This window comes from Acomys minous, assembly GCF_964271855.1.
Source record: "Acomys minous genome assembly, chromosome: 17".
In the NCBI taxonomy this organism is placed as follows: domain Eukaryota; kingdom Metazoa; phylum Chordata; class Mammalia; order Rodentia; family Muridae; genus Acomys; species Acomys minous.
In genome coordinates, this window is record NC_140500.1 from 61,774,342 (window position 1) to 61,792,991 (window position 18,650).

Genomic DNA, 18,650 nt, shown 5'->3' on the forward strand with positions numbered 1-18,650 from the left:
GTGTATGTATGCGCGCGCGCGCGTGCATGCGCGCGCGTGCGGTGTTCATGTGAATAGGTAAATAAAACTAACTAAAAGGATGATGAGCCCAAGTGTAGCACTCCACCATCATAAACATCTCTCAACAGTACTCCAAGAACACTCCAAGGGATGTGTGGGACAGCACTGCTCTAGGAAAGGCACACTGGGTCCTTCTCAATCTGTCCAACAGGAGCTTCTACACCTTCAATAAACTTAAAAAAAAAAAAAAAAGTAACAGATAGTGAAAGTGTAGAAACTGAAGAGGCGTCAGGTTTCAGAACCACCGTGCTCACTGTGGCATTCCCTGAGATACAAAGTTGGGAACTTGGCAAATGTCTGATTTTGAGGGTTTAATTTAATCTAGCTTTGTGATGCTTTTAATCTGAGTTCATTAAAATAGTGATTCTTAAAAGTTGGTTTTACTAAATTCCATTGCTTTAAATTACAAATGGTAACATATGAGGAAAGCAAAGCTGCTAAGATGCTCAGTTGTCACCCAGGAGGCAGCAGCAAGAGCCAGTAAGGGCCAGAACACTCACATTGCTCCTTTCCCAGAGGTGGCAAATCTCATGAAGGGAATGTTGTCATTTCTCTCGACTTGCCCTGACAGTCTTAGTGATGTGCATTTAAGGCAGCCACAGCAAAGTCTTCCTCACTATTTCAATACTCCAGCATAGCTTAGAATCTCAGCAACTGACCTTGGCGTTTTTGGAAGTTAGCCGTCTCTTCCGGAGACAGCTCATCGTCACTAGATGTCCCTTCCTGATGGTCACAGTTGCCAGAGAGCACTCTTGCCTGTCTTCTCTGTGTCCTGTATTGTGCAGTGAAGTAAATCAAAAGCAAACAGCTCCTTAGGAAAATACTTTAAGCCAAAGACAATTAGCATTTTATAACGGACACATTATCACACAGACACCACTTTATGTAAACTGTTTTCAGACACTTTCTGCTTCCTTAGCTTCTATGGTTCTAATGTTCAGTTTAGATAATTCTCTGAATGTAAAGGCTTTTGTTTTTTGTTTTTTGTTTTTTTCTTTTTCCTTTGTCAAGGCAGGGTTTCTCTGCTTAGCCTTGGCTGTCTTGAATTCTCTTTGTAGACCAGGCTGGCCTGGAACTCACAGAGATCCACCTGCCTCTGCCCTTCAAGTCCTGGGATTAAATGCGTGCTTCACCCTGCCTGGCTGTAAAGGTTTCTTAAGGGGAGTGCAACTAGTTAGAAGTGGTTTCTAGTTCAAAGCAATCCACCTAACAAAGGCCACCTCAGCAGTCCTACCCAGCTCCTCCACCTCAGCAGTTCCTACCCCAGCTCCTCCACCTACCCCAGCTCCTCCACCTCAGCAGTCCTACCCCAGCTCCTCCACCTACCCCAGCTCCTCCACCTCAGCAGAACTACCCTCGCTCCTAGTCTGTTTCTACAGCAGCGAGGCCAGCTGAACTCAGCTTTGGTTTTACATCATTCTTGAAAATTAGCCTATCAGGCCGGGGTGATTATTTCATATAATTAATTCTACTGAAATAGTAAAAAGCCCTTGCTCAGTGCACTAAGTCTTCATGTTATACAGATACCTGCGAGTTTCAATCTCTTCTAAAGTCCGTCGATCCTTTTCATCTAGAGCCAGGCTTCCGTTTGGTGATGCCTCAGCTTTGCCTGTTAATTCACAGAGTTAGCTTTGTACTATTGTCTCAAAACAGTGAGTGACTGAAGCCATAGGTAATTTCATGACGTATACGTATGTATAAGAGCATTTTGCTCTGCAATGGAATTTCAGTGTCCGTTCCCCATTAGTGTCAACAGCCATCAAGTCAGTTGGCCCAAGCATATGTCCCTTGCCGCTGTATGCCATTTATCACAGCAGGTTTCTTTTCTCCCATAATATATATTTTTCTTTTCTAGCCATTTCCCCCATAGTTACATACTAGAGATATTTACACTGCCAACATCTTCCTTAGACTATGGCCTGCTTCATTTCAGTATGTTCCACAGTTTACAACTGGCCAAACGTGGGAGCTCGGTAGTCACTTTTCTCTTCCTTGTCACCACACACAGGATATCTTATTCCCAAAGCACCCCAAGCTAAGACACTAGTGCAGCTGTAGTGTGACGTGAGGAAGCCGAGTGCCACTTCTTACCAGCTCTGCTGAGACCCACCAGCCTGTGCAGGCCTTCATACAGACTCGTATACTGGGAAGACATTTCTAACCCTTGGCTCACTGAATAGCATAGAAGTACTCAGTGGCAACGGGGCTGGGGAGATGCTCGGCAGTTAAGAGCACTGGTTGCTTTTCCAGGTTCCTAGTACCCACATGGCAGCTTCTAAGTGTCTCTCATGCCAGGCCCGGGGGATCTTATCCCCTTTTGGTCTCTGAACTCTCCTTTACACACATGATGCACGTGCATATACTCAGGGATATACACATACCTAGAAAAAAGACTTTAAAAAATTCTGTCTCTAATGCTTAAGTGACTAGAAATTGTAATAGTCATTATTATTTTTTTTTTTTAACCTTAAACAAGGTTTACCGAAACTCCTCCTTGAAGTGTCACATTTGGGTGAAGTATTAGTGTGAAAATACAGAAAAAGCTTTACTAGTGGCTAGTTTCATGTCAGCTTGGCACAAGCTAGAGTTATCACAAAGAAAGGAGCCTCAACTGAGACAATGTCTCCAGAAGATCTGTCTCGAGGCGGGCCTAGCTGGCATTGTCTTAGTGATCATGGGGAGCGCCCAGCCCGCGGTGGGTGGCCCATCCCTGCGTGGTGGTCCATGGTTCTATAGAAAAGCAGGCTGAACAAGCCAGTAGGCAGCACCCTCCACGGCCTCTGCATCAGCTCCTGCCTCCAGGTTCCTGTCCTGCTTGAGTTCCTGTCCTTATGGCTTTCACGGATAAACTGTTACATGGAACTGTGAGGCAATAAACTCTTTCTTCCCCAACTGGCCTTTTGGTTATGGTGTTTCTTCATAGCAACAGTAACTGTAACTAGAGAGCTTTTTTCTTTTTAAAAAAAATTACAGAACTAAAAATATCTTTAATTCTCCATATGGCAATTTAGCTTAACAAATGCCAATAGACTATATAGAAAGCACTAACGTGATAACTGTTGCAAATATGACGATTCGCATTTTAACTCATCCTGCCTCCGTTTCAAAAGTGCTTCTGATCGTTGTAAAAGCAGCGTGTACGTGGATGACTCCAGCTCCTCGATGCCGACAATCTGAAACACAAGGTAACGTTCTGCGGTTTATCAATAACGGATTAGGAAAAGGGTACAAGGCACTATTTTAACCACATGTGTAACTGAATTCTCGAATAAACAGTTCCAGTGTTAGTGTAAGTATCACAAACTACGAAACAAATGATATGGGGTGAGGAGCACACGCGTGAGTGACAAGCAGGAAGACTGAAACTTCTTGGAGAACGGGGAGGGAGAAATGAGGGGACAGGCGGCAAGGAGATGCCAGAAGCTGGTGCAATCTGCAAACTGAAGACGGGGCTGGGCTGCACCGAGAGGCAGCATGCCTACGGCCCTGGGGCTGAGCCCTGGCACTGTGGGAAGACGGAAGCGAGCCACTAGGGCAGACAGGAGGGCTATGCTACACAATGTGTGACGAGATGACACTGGAATCCTCCTTCTAAGAGAGCTGTCACTTCATTCCATGTCCTACAGCTTCTTCCAGGGATAGAGCTGCAGCAACCCCATGTGGGCGGGTAGGATTTTATCAGTGTAATTCAAGGATGATTGAAGAAAAGTATTACATTGTGAAGGATACCACAGAGAGCAAGTACCAACTGACAATTACCATGCCGGAAAAAGCAATCTTTTATGGATAGAACAGATGTGGGAAGTAGAGTTTAATTTTTAATTTTTTTTTCTGCTTTTCCTAGACAGAGTTTCTCTGTGTAGCCTTGGCTGTCTTGGACTTGCTTTGTAGACCAGGCTGGCCTCAAACTCACAAGGATCCACCTGCCTCTGCCTCCCGAGTGCTGGGGTTAAAGGCGTGAGCCACGGAGCCTGACGAGTTTAATTATTTTAACAATCTACTTTTCTTTTGAAGCTGTGGGGTTTAAATAACGTACCTTGCAAAAAGGTAATAAAGAGTCCCAATGTCAGGACTGAGTAGGCACAAAAACAATGTGTAAAGTGAAAGACTTAAAAATCTGATAGTGTAAAAACTTTAAACATACAAGTATCAAAACCCATCACAAACAAAACTAGAAACTTTAGATCAAATTGCGTAAGCATAAAAAATTCTAGACCAGGAGCTGGAGAAATGGCTCAGTGGTTAAAAAGCACTGGCTACTCTTCCAGAGGATCAAAGTTCAGTTCCTCAGCCCCCATGTGGCAGCTCGCAGAGGTCTGTGACTGCAGTTCCAGGGGATCTGATGCTCTCTTCTGGACTCCCGACACTGAACGCCCGTGCTGCATAGGTATACATGCAGGCAAACACACTCACACCAATTAAATAAAAAAATGGTTTAAATTATAAAGATCTGTTTACATTCACTAAAAACTAAGAGAAAAAAAAAAGCCCCACTAAGAACCAAGATAAGAACAGAGCAAAGGACTCAGAGTTCACAAGAAAAAGAAGACTCCCTCAGGCCACAGTGGCTCACACACTGACGTTCCAGGACTCAGGAGGCCGAGGCAGAGTGGTCACAAAGGTGAGGCCAACCTCGGCTACACAGCCAGCTCCAAGACAGACTGACAAGCTTCAGACTGGGTTTTGTTCACATGCAAAACTGCATCCAGCTAATGAAACAAAGGTTTTCTTTTGCGCTCAAAATAGACATTTTACAAATACACAATCTACTTTTATTAACACCTAGCAAAGTAATAAACCACCATTCATTCTGGAGAATACTTCAGCAGCATGTTGCATAAACCCAAAAATTACTTATACTTAGTATACTCATTTTATTTTCCAGTAATATGTTTCAGATAAAATTTTAACACAAAACATATGTAAGAAACTTTATGTTACTTACAATAGCAAGACAAAAACAAAAACATTAAACAGCCCAGGTCTTACATTAAGAGAATGTGAAATACCATGTTAAAAATGTGTGTGGGGCATAGAACTGTAATCCCAGAACTCAGGAGTTGAGCTGGAAAATTACGAGTGGACGCCGCCCTGGGTTACAGAGTGAGCAGCTGTTGAAACCCACAGCACTGAGCCTCTTTCACTTGGCGTCTTAGACTCAGAGCTCAGGGCCTCGGGCTTGCGCACCTTACCCATCTCTCCAGCCTGTCTCTCCTGTGCTGACTGACTACAGGGAGGGTTCTCTCTTCATGTACATTTACACATACCTTTTCGTTTAGACAGTCAATAATATTTTCCACATAAGTTTTCATGCCTTTGTAGAATCTGTAGTTTAGAGTGTGATCTGATGTGTTCTCAAGGCTCTGGATGGCTGTCTTTGAACTCTCGATGTCTTGTACGTATTTTTCATATTCTCTCTGATGTGAGCGATGAGAATCCTGTAGTGATGTTAATCTAAATCAAAGAGACGAAAGTTTCATTTTTCATACTTTTCCTTTTAAGAGTATTCTAATGAAGACGTTTTCAAACACACCCAGGGAAAGTGATTACCAAATAAACCTGGATTTACTAGACTTGTGAACTGCTCTTAAAAGGGAAAACAAACAGACACCTACAGGCACTTAAAAACAGAATTCGGCCATAAATTTTCTTTTTAAATTTTAATTATTTGTTGAAACTAGGTGTGTTTAACACAGCTGCTCTTGATTTCACTACGTAGCAAAAGGGTGCCTTTGAACTCTTGCCGCCTGCACATTACGGCATGGGCCTCCACCTCCATTTGCAGGCTACTTGTAAGGTACAGTGACTCGGTTTTAGGCTAAGACTGATCAGAATTTATACATTAGGTTCCAAGAATAACCAAAGGTTTCCATGAAACAAAGAAACACGTGTGTTTACTTTTACCCCAATCTGTAGGTCTTCCTCGGAACACCGAATAAGCTGATATTAATACCATTTAAACATGTTATGGTTTGTATAATTTATCTGGTTTTTGATACATGATTGTTTTGCAGTTCGGATTAGCTGTTCATGAGGTCCATTCCATTTCCTCTGTTGCATGACCCTAGGCTGCTCTGCTGAAGTCAAGGCAGCCTACTAGCTCCAGCTCTTAGTAATATTACACACATCGATTCAATGACTGTTTATCATTTAAAATTAAGTCACCTATCAGAGACACATGCAAACAGAAACAGATGAAATATTTTTCTTTCATAGTATCCAGAATATATATCCTATTAGCATCTGAACTCTGTGGATGCCTTTGAATCCGCAAATCAATTAAAAAATGAGGTAAATTCAAAGTATGTGGACTTTAACCAAAATAAAAAAAATTATTCAACCAATTCTGCTAACCTGGTCTTTAAAAGAAATTCTTTAGCCTTTAAGCCGTATATCTTGTTTCTAAATTTAGTGGGGAAACACTACTTGTCTAAAAATCTTCCCTTACTTTATGTAAATAAATGTGAAAGCTGGGCTGGGAAGAAGGCTCAGTCAGGAAAGTACCTGCCTTGTAAGCTCAAGGCCCTGAGCGAGAGCTCCAAACCACATTAGAAGGGTGACGTGGCACACGTATAATCCCAGCAACTGGCAAGTCCTAGGCCAATGAGAGACCTTGTCTCAAAAAACCAAGGAGGTTCTAAGCATGCTCATTATTAGCTATAGCAGTATTTTCTAAGCATATATTATATATAAAGACAGGCATACATCAGGGTAAATAGCTGATGGCTTCCTTTTGGCAAAAAGTGGGGCACTATAAAAATACTATATATTTCTATAAGATATGGACATAAGGCAATGCCTAGAGGAAAAACTGGTTTTCCTTGGGGACACCAACTTTCTTTTTGGTATTGTCTGTACTGGTTTATTAAAAACTAGTTTCCTTTTAAAATAAAGAACCTAGTTGAAAATAGAATATGATAAAGTTAAAAGCAGCATTTACTTAAAGAGTATCTGAAACACCAATCTACATCCGTGAGTGACCCACTGTCTTTTTCAATCACTCTTTGAAGAGAATTCTCTCAAGCATAATCAATCCCTCAGGAAGCACCTCATGGGCTTTGGCTTATACACAATTCTAGACGTAACAGCTGGAATTTATGCTGATTAAGGAACGCTAGTTAAAACACAGTGAACAATGATGAATATACTTCAGAAATAATGTTGAATCTTGTGAAGTCTCACTACTTCAGTGCTACTATTTCAGAACCTCGGGGGTTGGCAAGCTGTGTTCCGCAGCAGGTCAGACAGGGAATACCCTTAGCTTTTAGAGCTACGTCATTGCTCTCGCAACTGCTCAGCTCTGCACTGTATCACCAACGTACCCACAGGAAGTACGAAACACTCAAGCAGAGCTGTGACTCCCAAAAACTTCATTTACAAACACAGGGTGGGCTGGAGTCAGCCAACCCTAGAGAATACAGATGTTAAGTGCCGCTACACCTGAAGATTTCTAATATTTACTTCATAATATTATAAAGTGTCTTGTCTAAAAATATCTTTATTTAAACAAACGACAACACATTCTGTGATGTGATTAAGGGATTGAGTTACTTTAAGGCTGACTAGGTAAGGAGAATTTGAACCTATTCTCAGGTTAAACAAAATAAATCAAACACAAAAACAAAAAAACTCCACATCTTAAGATGGTGAGATGGCTCAGGGGCCTGATGCCCTGGGTCCAATTTCCAGACTCCACGTAAAGATGGAAGGAGAGAAGCAACTCCATCAAGCTGGGCTGTGACTCCGCCCACACGCCAATCACGTGTGTGCACACATCTTGAAAAAGGGTGCAGATGTATTTTAACAAGCAGAATAGAACGCACTCTTGTACCAGCCTGCCTCACAGGCTAAGCAGAAGCTGACTATTATACCTGTATTTCATAAGCACAGCGACTGGCAGATGCTAGATTTGGCAGACATTGTAATATATACTATTTCAAACAAAAACAGCTGCTGACAGGACATGCCTTAACTTTAGCAAAACTACAGTCATTAGGGTAGTACTGTGTGCTTGGGGTAACTGTCAGTGCCCATGTGTAAAGAGAATTTTGCTTTAGGGAGGCACTGTACCAAGAGTCATAAAAATAAGCTCTTGGTCATGGTGAATTTCCCGTTAATGTATCAAAAAACATACACACACACACACACACACACACACACACACACACACACACACACACCCTGTAATCCCAGTAGTAGGGAAACCAAGGTAGGGGCATCATGAATTCAGAGCCAGCCACAGCCACACAGTTAATGCTTAGGCTGGCTGGACTACAGAGTAAGACCCAACCTCAAAACACAAAAGGCAACATGGCCACCACTACAGCAGCACGTAGATGAGCTTAGAATGGAGCAACAGTTACAGTACATTAGCCACAGACACAAACACTAATCACATCTGTCTGATGCTGTGGAAGGGAAGCATGCTGGAGTGTGGTGGAAGCACACAGAGACTCCTGTCCCCTCGGAACGCAGAGGACAGGAGATCAAGGCCAGCTGGGCTACAAACCAAGACCACGTCTCCAAGGACAAAAGCCAGCAGTGTAGAAAAATACCTATATTAAACTTTAAAAAATAAAATTACTGGTTTTGATCAGGTAAGGGATATCTGTCATTAAGACCAATGAGAAAAAGAAAACTTGCTGTGTGTGTATTTATATGGTAAAATAAGAAATTAATTTTTTCCTAAAAACCTGTTTAATTTTAATGTTTAATAATTAAATAATAATTAAAAGAACATTAGTGTTTTACTATTAATCATAGAAGACACATATAAATTAAAAAAAAATTACTCACCTATTATTTAATTGTTTCTTTATAATTTCCAAATTTACTGGTGGAAACGAAATGGAAATATCAAACTTCTTCAATGTTTGAGATTTACTGCTCTGGGAAAGGTTTACGTTTTGTCCCTAAAAAATGTGAAAAAATATTTTTGAAGAAACATTTCACTTGCCACACAAAGGAAACTAAATCAGGTCCCCTTGCCTTTGCAGTATCATGGATACAATAAAACATTTTTTAACATCTCCCATCAATTTTAGAATATATTAATGCCTTTTCCCCCCAACCAGGCACTGTGGTGAATGCCTTAAATCCCAGCACCCAGATAGCAGAGGCAGAAGATCTCGGTGCATTTGAGGGCAACTTTATCTTAAGAGTCCCAGAACAGCCAGGGCTACAGAGTGAGGCCAAAGAAACAGAAACCAAATCCAAAACCAACCACACAGCCAACAACTGCAGCCACACCCGACTCCACCCCAACCTTGGCACTGCTGAGAACTGAACCTGGGGCCTCACATACACCAGGCAAGTGCACTACTCCCCCCCCCCCCCAGCTACTGTTCCAGCCCTGAGAATATTGAATTCATATGACAAGACAAATTTTAAAGTTCTGATTGCAGCAAAAGTTAATTCCTGAAGTTTCACAGCTAGTTTGGCTGGTATTCTGATGCATTCTTTGGGAAGCCATGGAGTTCTTGAAGAAGACACATGAGTGAGCAAAGCCGTGGCTGTTTGGGGTTTGGAGCCTGCAGAGAACGGACTCCTGAAAGAGCACCCTAAGGCCCTTCCTCAGTCTCCCTGGCTAAGCACAGCTTGCCACCCTCACACCTGCAGTGGAAAGCAGGTTCTCAAAGTCCACTACGTCAGACAAGGAACATGAAGATGCAGACCAGAAACTTAGCCACTGTTCCTATTTTCCATCAAGTGTCACAGCTCAATCTCAGTTGTCACCACGCCTCTTCCACTTCCAATCTTCCTGCAAGTCCCTAACAGTCCTGACATCCTACAGGTTCAAGCTCCCTCGTCACGCTTGTCCCTGAGTAGGTGGTTGTGTAAGGAAGGAGACAGATGAGGACACACTGGGCTCTCTGGGTGAGCCCAAACGCCAGTACAACCATCTTCCTACGCAACACAGAGCACGAGGCAGAGAAGGCATGTGGGGGCAGAGGGCACGAAGACTCGGGAAAAGGCCAGGAGCCGCTCTCCCGCAGGCCCCAGAAGAAGCCGTCCTGACGGCATCCACACTGGAAAGTGCAAGCCGACTGCAGGCCGGCAAGAAGCATCAACAGTAAGGTGAGCCTGCAGACCTGCGTCTGCTCTCCAGAATTTGTCCCTGGAAAGACAGAACCAAGCCTACCAGCTTGTCCTCTGGCCTGCACACATGCACCGTGGCATGGGTGTCCCCCCCACAACGACCAAGGTCTAAAGGTAAACACATAAAGTCCCTGGGTTTGTGGCAATGTGTTACAGCTCCCTCAGGATGCTGACGGATAGAGCGTAGAAACAGTCACCTCTGGGATCCTGACTGCTTTCCTCATTTGCTGCTGCTCCCACAGGTCTTGATTTTCATCCTCCTCACTCTCTTCACTAGCTTCTTCACTCCTGATTGCTGTAAAACCAGAAGTTAACACAATAACACTCGACATTTTCCCTGTCTCATGACAGCACTCAAATTTGGGGGGGAAGGGGTTACTTTACGCATGCTTAGCAGCCCTTCGCATGCTCTTTCCTTCCCATAATAATACAGAGAGGGAGAACCAGGATTAGCTTCACTTTCATAAGGGCACCAAACTCAGGGCTGAATAACTGGGCAGAGCGCTGTCTCGCAATGAGAACTCCAATGCAGTCACTGGACGCCAGGGCCAGCACTCGCTTTCCTGCCACCCGCCTTCCCCGGGGAAAAGGCTGGGGAGAAGGAAAGGTTTGGGTTCCTCATTAAAGGTGTCAATAAAGATGTCAATTTGGGCCCCTGAGATGGGTCAGCAAGGACATTTGCCATCAAGCCTGAGAGCCTGAGTGCTACCCTTGAAGAACCCACGTGGTGAAGAAGAGACTCTACTGCCACAACTCACCTCTCATCTCCACACGTGCACTGTGGCGTGCGTGTGCCCACACTCCCACACACACAACACAGAATGAGTAAATAGGGCTAGCAAGACGGCCCAATGGTTAAAGGTGGCTGACGTCAGGCTTAATGACCTGAGTTCCATCCCCAGGACCCACAGCAGATGACGGAAGAGAAGCTACTACTGCAATTTGTCCTCTGGACCTTCGCACATGCCTACACAAGCACTCACAATTACACACGTGTGAGCTCACACACATAAAACAAGTAAAAAGAAATAAAAAGTAAGACAAATCAATGTAATTTAAAATAAAAGGATACTTAATTCATAGCTGAGATTTGAACATTTAAAAATAGTTTCTGGAACCATCGGATGTAGCAGCACAGGTGGCAGAGTGCTTGCCCAGCACGCATGAAGCCCTAAGTTCAATTCCCAAGACTTCACAGGTCTCATGTGGCTGCACACATCTATATAATCCTAGGACTTGGGAAGCAGGAATAAGGGAACCGGAAATTCAAGGTCATCTTTAGCTATACGGTAAATCTGAGACTAGCTTAGACACACAAGATGGAGTCTCAAACATAAGCAAAAATTTCTGGGTCCAAGGAGCCAATTTTATTCTACAGAAAACCCTGGTAAGGCATACATGTTACAAACAAGAAAAGTGGACAGCCCTTTGCAACTTAAGCATTTCTGAAGAGAAGAAAGTGTCATTTTGGTAGGGAAGAACTTACCATATGACACCTAAAATTTTTGGAGAATCCTACATGTTAACAAAAAAAGCCTTTCTAAAACGTGGCAATGATAATTTCTAACATTTCAAAAATGGGGCTGTACAAGTCTTTTTGCCTGTCAGATATCAAGGAAGGGGTCCAGCATTAGTAAATATCACAACCCATACCATGAGTAATACAATACGATAGAATCAAATCATTTAAAAGCTATGACATCACGGACCAAATTGATAAAGGTCAATACCAACACTCTTTAAAACAAAAGATGTGTGCTGGGGATTCAGCTTGCTGCTACTGTGCATGCGTGCACACGTGCGTGCTTGCTTGTGCATGTGTGCGTGTGTGTAAGGGAGGCCCTCACTATGCGCTAGGATTACAGGAATGAGCCATCACACATGGTTTATGCGGTACTGGGGGCTCGAACACAGGCTTCACTCGTGCTAAGCAAGACTGCCAACTGGGCTGCGTTCTTAGTGCTCATATCAGTTTTTTGAAAAATAACAGAAAACATGGTAACAAGCCAACAGAAATTTCACTGTTGTAATGAACACGTCATGATCTTTACATGCTGGTGTATCAACTAAATACATACATGTTTCTTCAGCCATTCTTTGTCTGAGGGTTTGAGGTTTGGGGGCAAACAGTATTCTCTCTTCCCGGTCATCAGGATCACTCTCTGTGTCCTCGTCACTGCTTCTTCTCTTCCTGTCAGCAGTGGTGGAGGGATGGTTGACATCCAGTGAAATGTAGTCACCTGGGGTCCTGCCCAGTTCCCGCTTCCTGCGGGCTGCCTGAATAAAAGCTGCGTCGGGGAGCGTCACTGAAACAAAGGAAGAGGAGGACAATGCAAACCAAACGGCACAGAAGCGTGCTCCATGCATCCACGGCAACAGAAAGGCACCATGGCCCTAAAAATGTCACTGTTTAGATAGATTTACGTGACTGTGATGACTGGCTCAAAGTCTGGTCAGTGAAGAAAGAAAATTAATACAATAGATAGAAAATGCAAAATTTAACCTAATCTGGCACTATTGAGAAATACGCCAACACCATTCCCTCTTGCCTTTCACTCTCTCTCACTTCTGCAAGTTGTGTCAGGACAGGATTGTGAACAAGCTGAGCACGGTCTGTGAGAGCTTAGCAGGAAGGGCAGGCACGGCAGTCTGACTCAAAGAGATGACACCAGGACACCTCCTCCTGTGGGCACCCACACACAGAGACGTGAGAAACAGATGACAACAGCATACAGCCGAGTCACATCAAGGTTCTGTAGTGGGACTCATATGAAAGAAACAAAAGAAGTTAAATGTACAGAAAATAAATATTTTCCACCAGGGAAATTAACCTAATTAGATGCCAACTTATGTTAGTAAGCATTTTTTGTTTTGCTTTTAAAGATTTATTTTTTATTTTATGTATACGGATGTTTTGCCTTATGTATGTCTGTGCATCCGATGCCTTGGAACTGAAGTTACAGACAATTGTGAGCTACTATGTGTGTCCTGGATTGAATCTAGGTCCTCTGGAAAAACAGCCAGTGCTATTAACTGCTGAGCCATCTCTCTCGCCCCAAAATGACAACTTAAATTTAACTTTACTTTTGTGCTTTTATTTGTATAATATACTAAATATTCGCTGGCATGAATTCTTAGAATTTAGGAACTGAGGTTTCTTCATGCACAAAGTTTATCCTTATACCTTATAAAAATGTTTTAAGAAAATATCACAGTAAATTGGATGGCAAGAGAAAGTCCTAGCACTTCAAGATGTTAATGCCATATATTCTGGGCAGCAGCTATGTAGGCAAGCATGACTTTGAACTTCTGGCCTCCTGCCTCCTTCACATGTGCAAAGGCTGGGACTGCAGGCATGGACCACCATGACTAGTTCTCGTGATGCTGAGGCTCCACATCCAGGGTTGTATACATGCTGGGCATGCGCTTTACCAACGCAGCCAGACCTCCACCCCAAGACCAATCTTTTGAGAAGCAAATACAAGGTATGTATCAGGCAAACAGAAGACACAAGATGTGCAAAGGCTCTAATGTTTGAAACCCAAGAAAAGTGAGAGATGTCAGAAGTCTCAGCCACCATACAACAGACAGAGCGACATCAGCCCTCAGGAAAATAAAGTGTGTCATCAATCATGAAACAATACATGGCGATTGCCAGAAACCAATATACATACACAGACAAGACAATCAATCACGGGGCTCAGTAGATAGGGGCACTTGCTGCAGAGCCAACACTTCCGAACCATTCCCTCACACGGTCCAACCACACAAGCATAGCTGAGTACAGCGGTCTCCAGCCATGTTGGACTATAGCAATTTAATCTGATTAAAATTTTGGTTTCTCAGTTATGGTATCCACATCTTAGGAGCTCAATCGCTAGTTGTGGCCAGAGGCTAATGCACTCGGCAGAGAAGGTATTGTCAGTTTTCTACCACAACGGAACATTCTACTGGACAACGCTGCATCTGGAATCTACCCCAGTGAGGAGTCCAGAAGTACCAGACACTCGTGGAGCTGGAGTTACGAGTGGGTGTGAGCAGCCCAACATGGCTGCTGGGAACTGGACAACTTTTCTCAAAAGGGTCTTAAGTATCCCTAGCCTGAAAAAAAGAGTCTACATAGCAGAAAACAAGTTATGAACACCTGAGTTACAGTTCAAGGGCCAGATGAGTATCTCTGACTTTGTGGGCCATAAACTAAGGTCCATGATACCACCTCAGCTTTGCCAGTTTAATGCCAAAGCAGACTTAGGTAATTAATATCTGAAAGAGTTTTAATGAGCATTGAGCTAGATTTGGCCCAGAGGCGGTTATGTACTAACAGCTAACATCTGAACTAACCAACCTGTCTTTAAAAATAAATAAATAAAATATACATACATATGAAACATATATAATATATAAGTAAAATTATATAAATTATATATAAATAAGAATATATACTATTATATAAAATATATTATGCCACTTTGAGTCACTGTGGGTTTCCTACACATATTCCATTGTATTCCTTCTGGTTTTAGACACACTACATCTGGTATCAGGAACATTCTCACAAACTCTTCCCAGCCTCTAGTTACGAGGCAGAACTACCCAGCAAAGCACAATAGTTAAGAACACACTGTGGCGCAGACTCCCTGGTTTGAGCTCTGTCTGGGCTGCTTATAAGCTGTCTGATCTCTGGCATATCGTGTAATAAATAAGGAATAAAGTATTGGTGTTAGAGCTGGGCACTGTGGTCCATCACAGTCTCAGGAGGCAGATGGTGAGTTGATACAGCTTAGGGTATACAATGAAAGCCAGACCAGCCTGGGGCACTCAAAACAGGAGGGGATTTAGTTAAGTCAGTTACATAAAATTATAAAAATTACCAACCTATGGGTGAAACTTCTTTTTCCTCCAGAGAGCTGGGGCTATGGGAGGATGGACTCCGGCCATCCTTACTTTCCGATGAGGGATGTGTTCCTTCCTCTTCATCTGCTGAGAGAGCAGCTGCTCTGGAATCTAAGGACACCATAAGAAGCAAGAGTCAAAATATCTGAATCAATAACCAAAATGAACATATACAATTGATAAGATTCCTCCTTAATTCAAGACTACGTGATGCTCAAAAAAGACTGGAGCAAATCACATTTTAAAAAGAGAGGCTGGGAGGTGGATCACAGCTCAAGAACAGACTGTCCTTGTGGAAGACCTGAGTCTGGCTCCCAGCACCTGTATCAGGCAGCTCACAACTACCTGGGGATCAGACACCTCTGGCCTTTGTGGCACTATATGCACAGTTGCACCTACTCACACATGAAAGCACACATACATGGAATTAAAAATTACAAAGTTGAGAAGGAATAAAGCTGCTGCTTGGATTTAGCTATTGCTGTTAATGACAACCCTCCGCAGGTTGCTGGTGGATTTAGCCAAAGCAGTGGTTCTAAGCATGGTCTCCACCAGTTCTTGGCATTCCCTAAGGGCTTATCAGGAGGTGGGTAAAATCAAAACACTTTAATTCTAACACGCACATTATTCTTGCTTTTCCTGTGATGACACAGCAGCAATAAGGCCAAGCGCAGTGGGTAAAAGCACTCGCCTCAGCACAAAGGCAGGGAGCCCAGCTTGTAGACAGTCACTGTCCACACACCAGGAGAGTCAAAAGAAGTCAGGTTCACATACATTTGATGATAAAGCAATAAAAATTACTAGTTTAGTTTATTTTTTGAAAACATTAACTTTTTATTTATTTATATAAAGTTCTATCTCCATGTACACTTGCATGCCAGCGGAGGGTATACATGGTTGTGAGCCACCATGTGGTTGCTGGGAATTGAACTCAGGACCTCTGGAACAGCAGACAGTGCTCTTAACCTCTGGGCCACCTCTCCAGCTCCAAATTTAGTTCATTCTTAAACTGAGTACATATCTTAAGGAGGGTGGTAACAAAACGGAAATAACACACAGAAACATTTAACTAACTAACTAACTAACTAACTAACTAACTAACTAACTATTTGTTCTTATTGTTCGAGACAGGGTTTCTGTGTAGCCTTGGCTGTTTTGGACTCTTTGTAGACCAGGCTGGCCTCGAACTCACAGAGATTGCCTGCCTCAGCCTCCCCGAGTGTTGGGATTACAGGGATGAACCACCTCACCTCTATTTTTAAGAGTTACAAATAAAGCGTTCAAAGGCAAAAGAAGTGTGAGAACAGCTGCTCTAGAAGGGAAGGGAAGGCGACCCCTGGCCTCAGGACACTCACTCACTCAAGGTGACCCAGATGACTGGTGGACTTCATGTTACAAGCACGAAAGATCCTTCAAACTTTAATAGAACCTTGAACACATCATTTTAAAGTGATATAAGCTTGGCACAGGAAGACAAATGTGCTAAATTCTCCTCAGTATGTAGAATCTAAACAATTTGAAGGAAATCACAGAGAAAGAGCAGAATGGCGGCTAACAGGAGCTGAGGAGGGGATACGTTGGCGAAGCTTCCACAATTGTACAAGTGTGAGTTTAGGGCACCTACTGCACAACATGGGGACCACAGTTAGTACCAGGGCGCTGTAGGCTCTACTTGAAAATAGCTGGAGGAGCTTATGTGTTCCCAGCATGAAAACAAATGAATTAGATCTGTATAAACAGCCCAAAGCACACAGATATTTCAAATCATCCTGTAAGCCATTAAGTATATCCATTCTCATGTAAAAGTAAACATATATGAGAAATCACTAATTTCTTTTATTGAGGCTAAAAAAAAGAAAAAAAAGCAGGGAGAAATGGGAGGGCTTCAAGGCTAGTGAAATGTAAAGTGTTCTGCCTGCAGCTATGTATGGACACCACGTTGTGTGTGTTTGGTGTCTGATGAGGTCCAAGGAGGGCTTCCGGTCTCCTAAGTACACCAAGCCTTCACGCTGGGGCTGGACGAGGATCTCAGGTCCTCTAGAAGAGCAGCTGGTGCTCCTAACTCCTGAGCAGGCTCTCCAGCCCGCAAGTGACTTTGTATTTGGTCACATGAAGGAAACAATCCATCCTGTAACCGATCTCAGTTACAACATCTCCTTTCACATTACTTTTATCTACTTTTTTTGTTGTTGTAGATAATTGATTTTTAAAAGGACAATGTTTCAAACCCTGTCCCTTATTCTTTTTATTTCTTTTCTTCTTATTTATTTATTTATTTATTTATTTTTGAGACAGGGTTTTTCTGTGTAGCCTTGGCTGTCCTGGACTGCTTTGCAGCCTAGGCTGGCTTCAAATTCAAGAGATCAGCCTCTGCCTCCATCTCCCTGAGTGCTGGGATTACAGGCTTGCACCACCGCGCCTGTCTGTCCCTTATTCTTTTAATAAGGCACATGTGATTTTCACCTACATTTAACAGCTAATAGCATCAGGAGCTCAATGAGGACTTGGGTTTAAGGACCATCAATGGCTCCAATCAGGGAGAGTCACCTAAGGACGCAAACTAGGAAGTGCGACCCGAACCCACAGCAGCCCCGTCACCAGGTGGGGGCAGGCGGCCACGGGGCCTGCGGAGCCGGGGCCCCGAGGATCAGAGCCCTTCCCGCCCTTCGCTCACCTGCGCCTCCATCCCCGCGGGAAGCAGCTCCGGGGCTGCGCCGGGAACTCGCCCAGACCCTACCCCGGCCCCGGACACCGCGGGCCCCGCGCGGCCGCTCCGCTCCCTCTGTTCCTCCGCCTGCAGATGGCCGGCCTGGCTTGGCCGGCTCCTCAGCACTCCGCTCCTCCGCGCCGTCGCTGTCGCTGTCGCTGGACTCGACCTGGCGGCGCCTGAAAGTCCTCTGAGGTCTCAGAGCCATGTTCCAAGAAGGGGCGGAGCGCGTCCTGAGACTTTGGGGCTTTGGCGCCTGCGCAATCTCCGACTTGGGTTGCGCATGCGTAGTTGTGAGTTCTGGCAGGCGCTGCAGGCACTCAAGGCCAGGATTGACTGAGCCAAATCCTTCTTTGTGGGACAGATAAGTACTGCCCATCCCTTCTAGCCGACTCTTCTGGCCACCATCTGAGAGGACCTGCAGATCCCACCCAAGCAGACAGAATTGGAGGGATAAAGGATGAAATAAAGCATACAGAATACGCGCAGGAATAAGCAAAATAGAATAATTGTTTTGGGCGCAGGATTTAGAATCTAATAGTAGAATTAGGAGCTGAATCCCTAGGAAGGGAGTGATGGACTTTCCTGTGTTTCAGCCCATCAGATGAGCAGCTGAAGAGCCTGACAGAGCCGTATTTGAGTTCATCCAAAGAGGTTACCAGAAACAAGCCTGTGTTCCAGTTGACTGAGTAAGGAAGAGCTACTCACATTGTGTGTGTGAAGGAGATTTCCAGGAAAGAAGTTGTGTCTGCAAAGGCTGATTAGGATTCCAGTGAGATGAGAGGATGGAATGCTGCAAGGGCAGAGGTTAGGTCTGCCCATCAAAAGGCCAAGGATGCTCTCGGATAGCATCTGAGGCCTATGGCAGAGAGTTCTCCACTGTACTCTGTCC

The 18,650-nt window shown here is 43.9% G+C and overlaps 1 protein-coding gene across 1 annotated transcript in view; it reads right to left on the reverse strand.

Moving 5' to 3' along the window:
• The window catches only part of GCFC2 (GC-rich sequence DNA-binding factor 2), a 35,667-nt gene extending 17,520 nt beyond the window's left edge, over positions 1-18,147 (reverse strand). Inside the window, exons 1-9 of the mRNA XM_084765374.1 lie at positions 17,726-18,147; positions 15,034-15,162; positions 12,237-12,464; positions 10,356-10,453; positions 8,857-8,972; positions 5,328-5,514; positions 3,110-3,233; positions 1,588-1,669; positions 720-832 (exon numbers count right to left, since the gene is read on the reverse strand). Coding sequence (XP_084621500.1) covers positions 720-832; positions 1,588-1,669; positions 3,110-3,233; positions 5,328-5,514; positions 8,857-8,972; positions 10,356-10,453; positions 12,237-12,464; positions 15,034-15,162; positions 17,726-18,137 — 1,489 coding nt within the window. The 5' untranslated portion in view covers positions 18,138-18,147. The remainder of the gene's footprint in view (positions 1-719; positions 833-1,587; positions 1,670-3,109; positions 3,234-5,327; positions 5,515-8,856; positions 8,973-10,355; positions 10,454-12,236; positions 12,465-15,033; positions 15,163-17,725) is intronic.
• Positions 18,148-18,650: the final 503 nt, after the last annotated feature.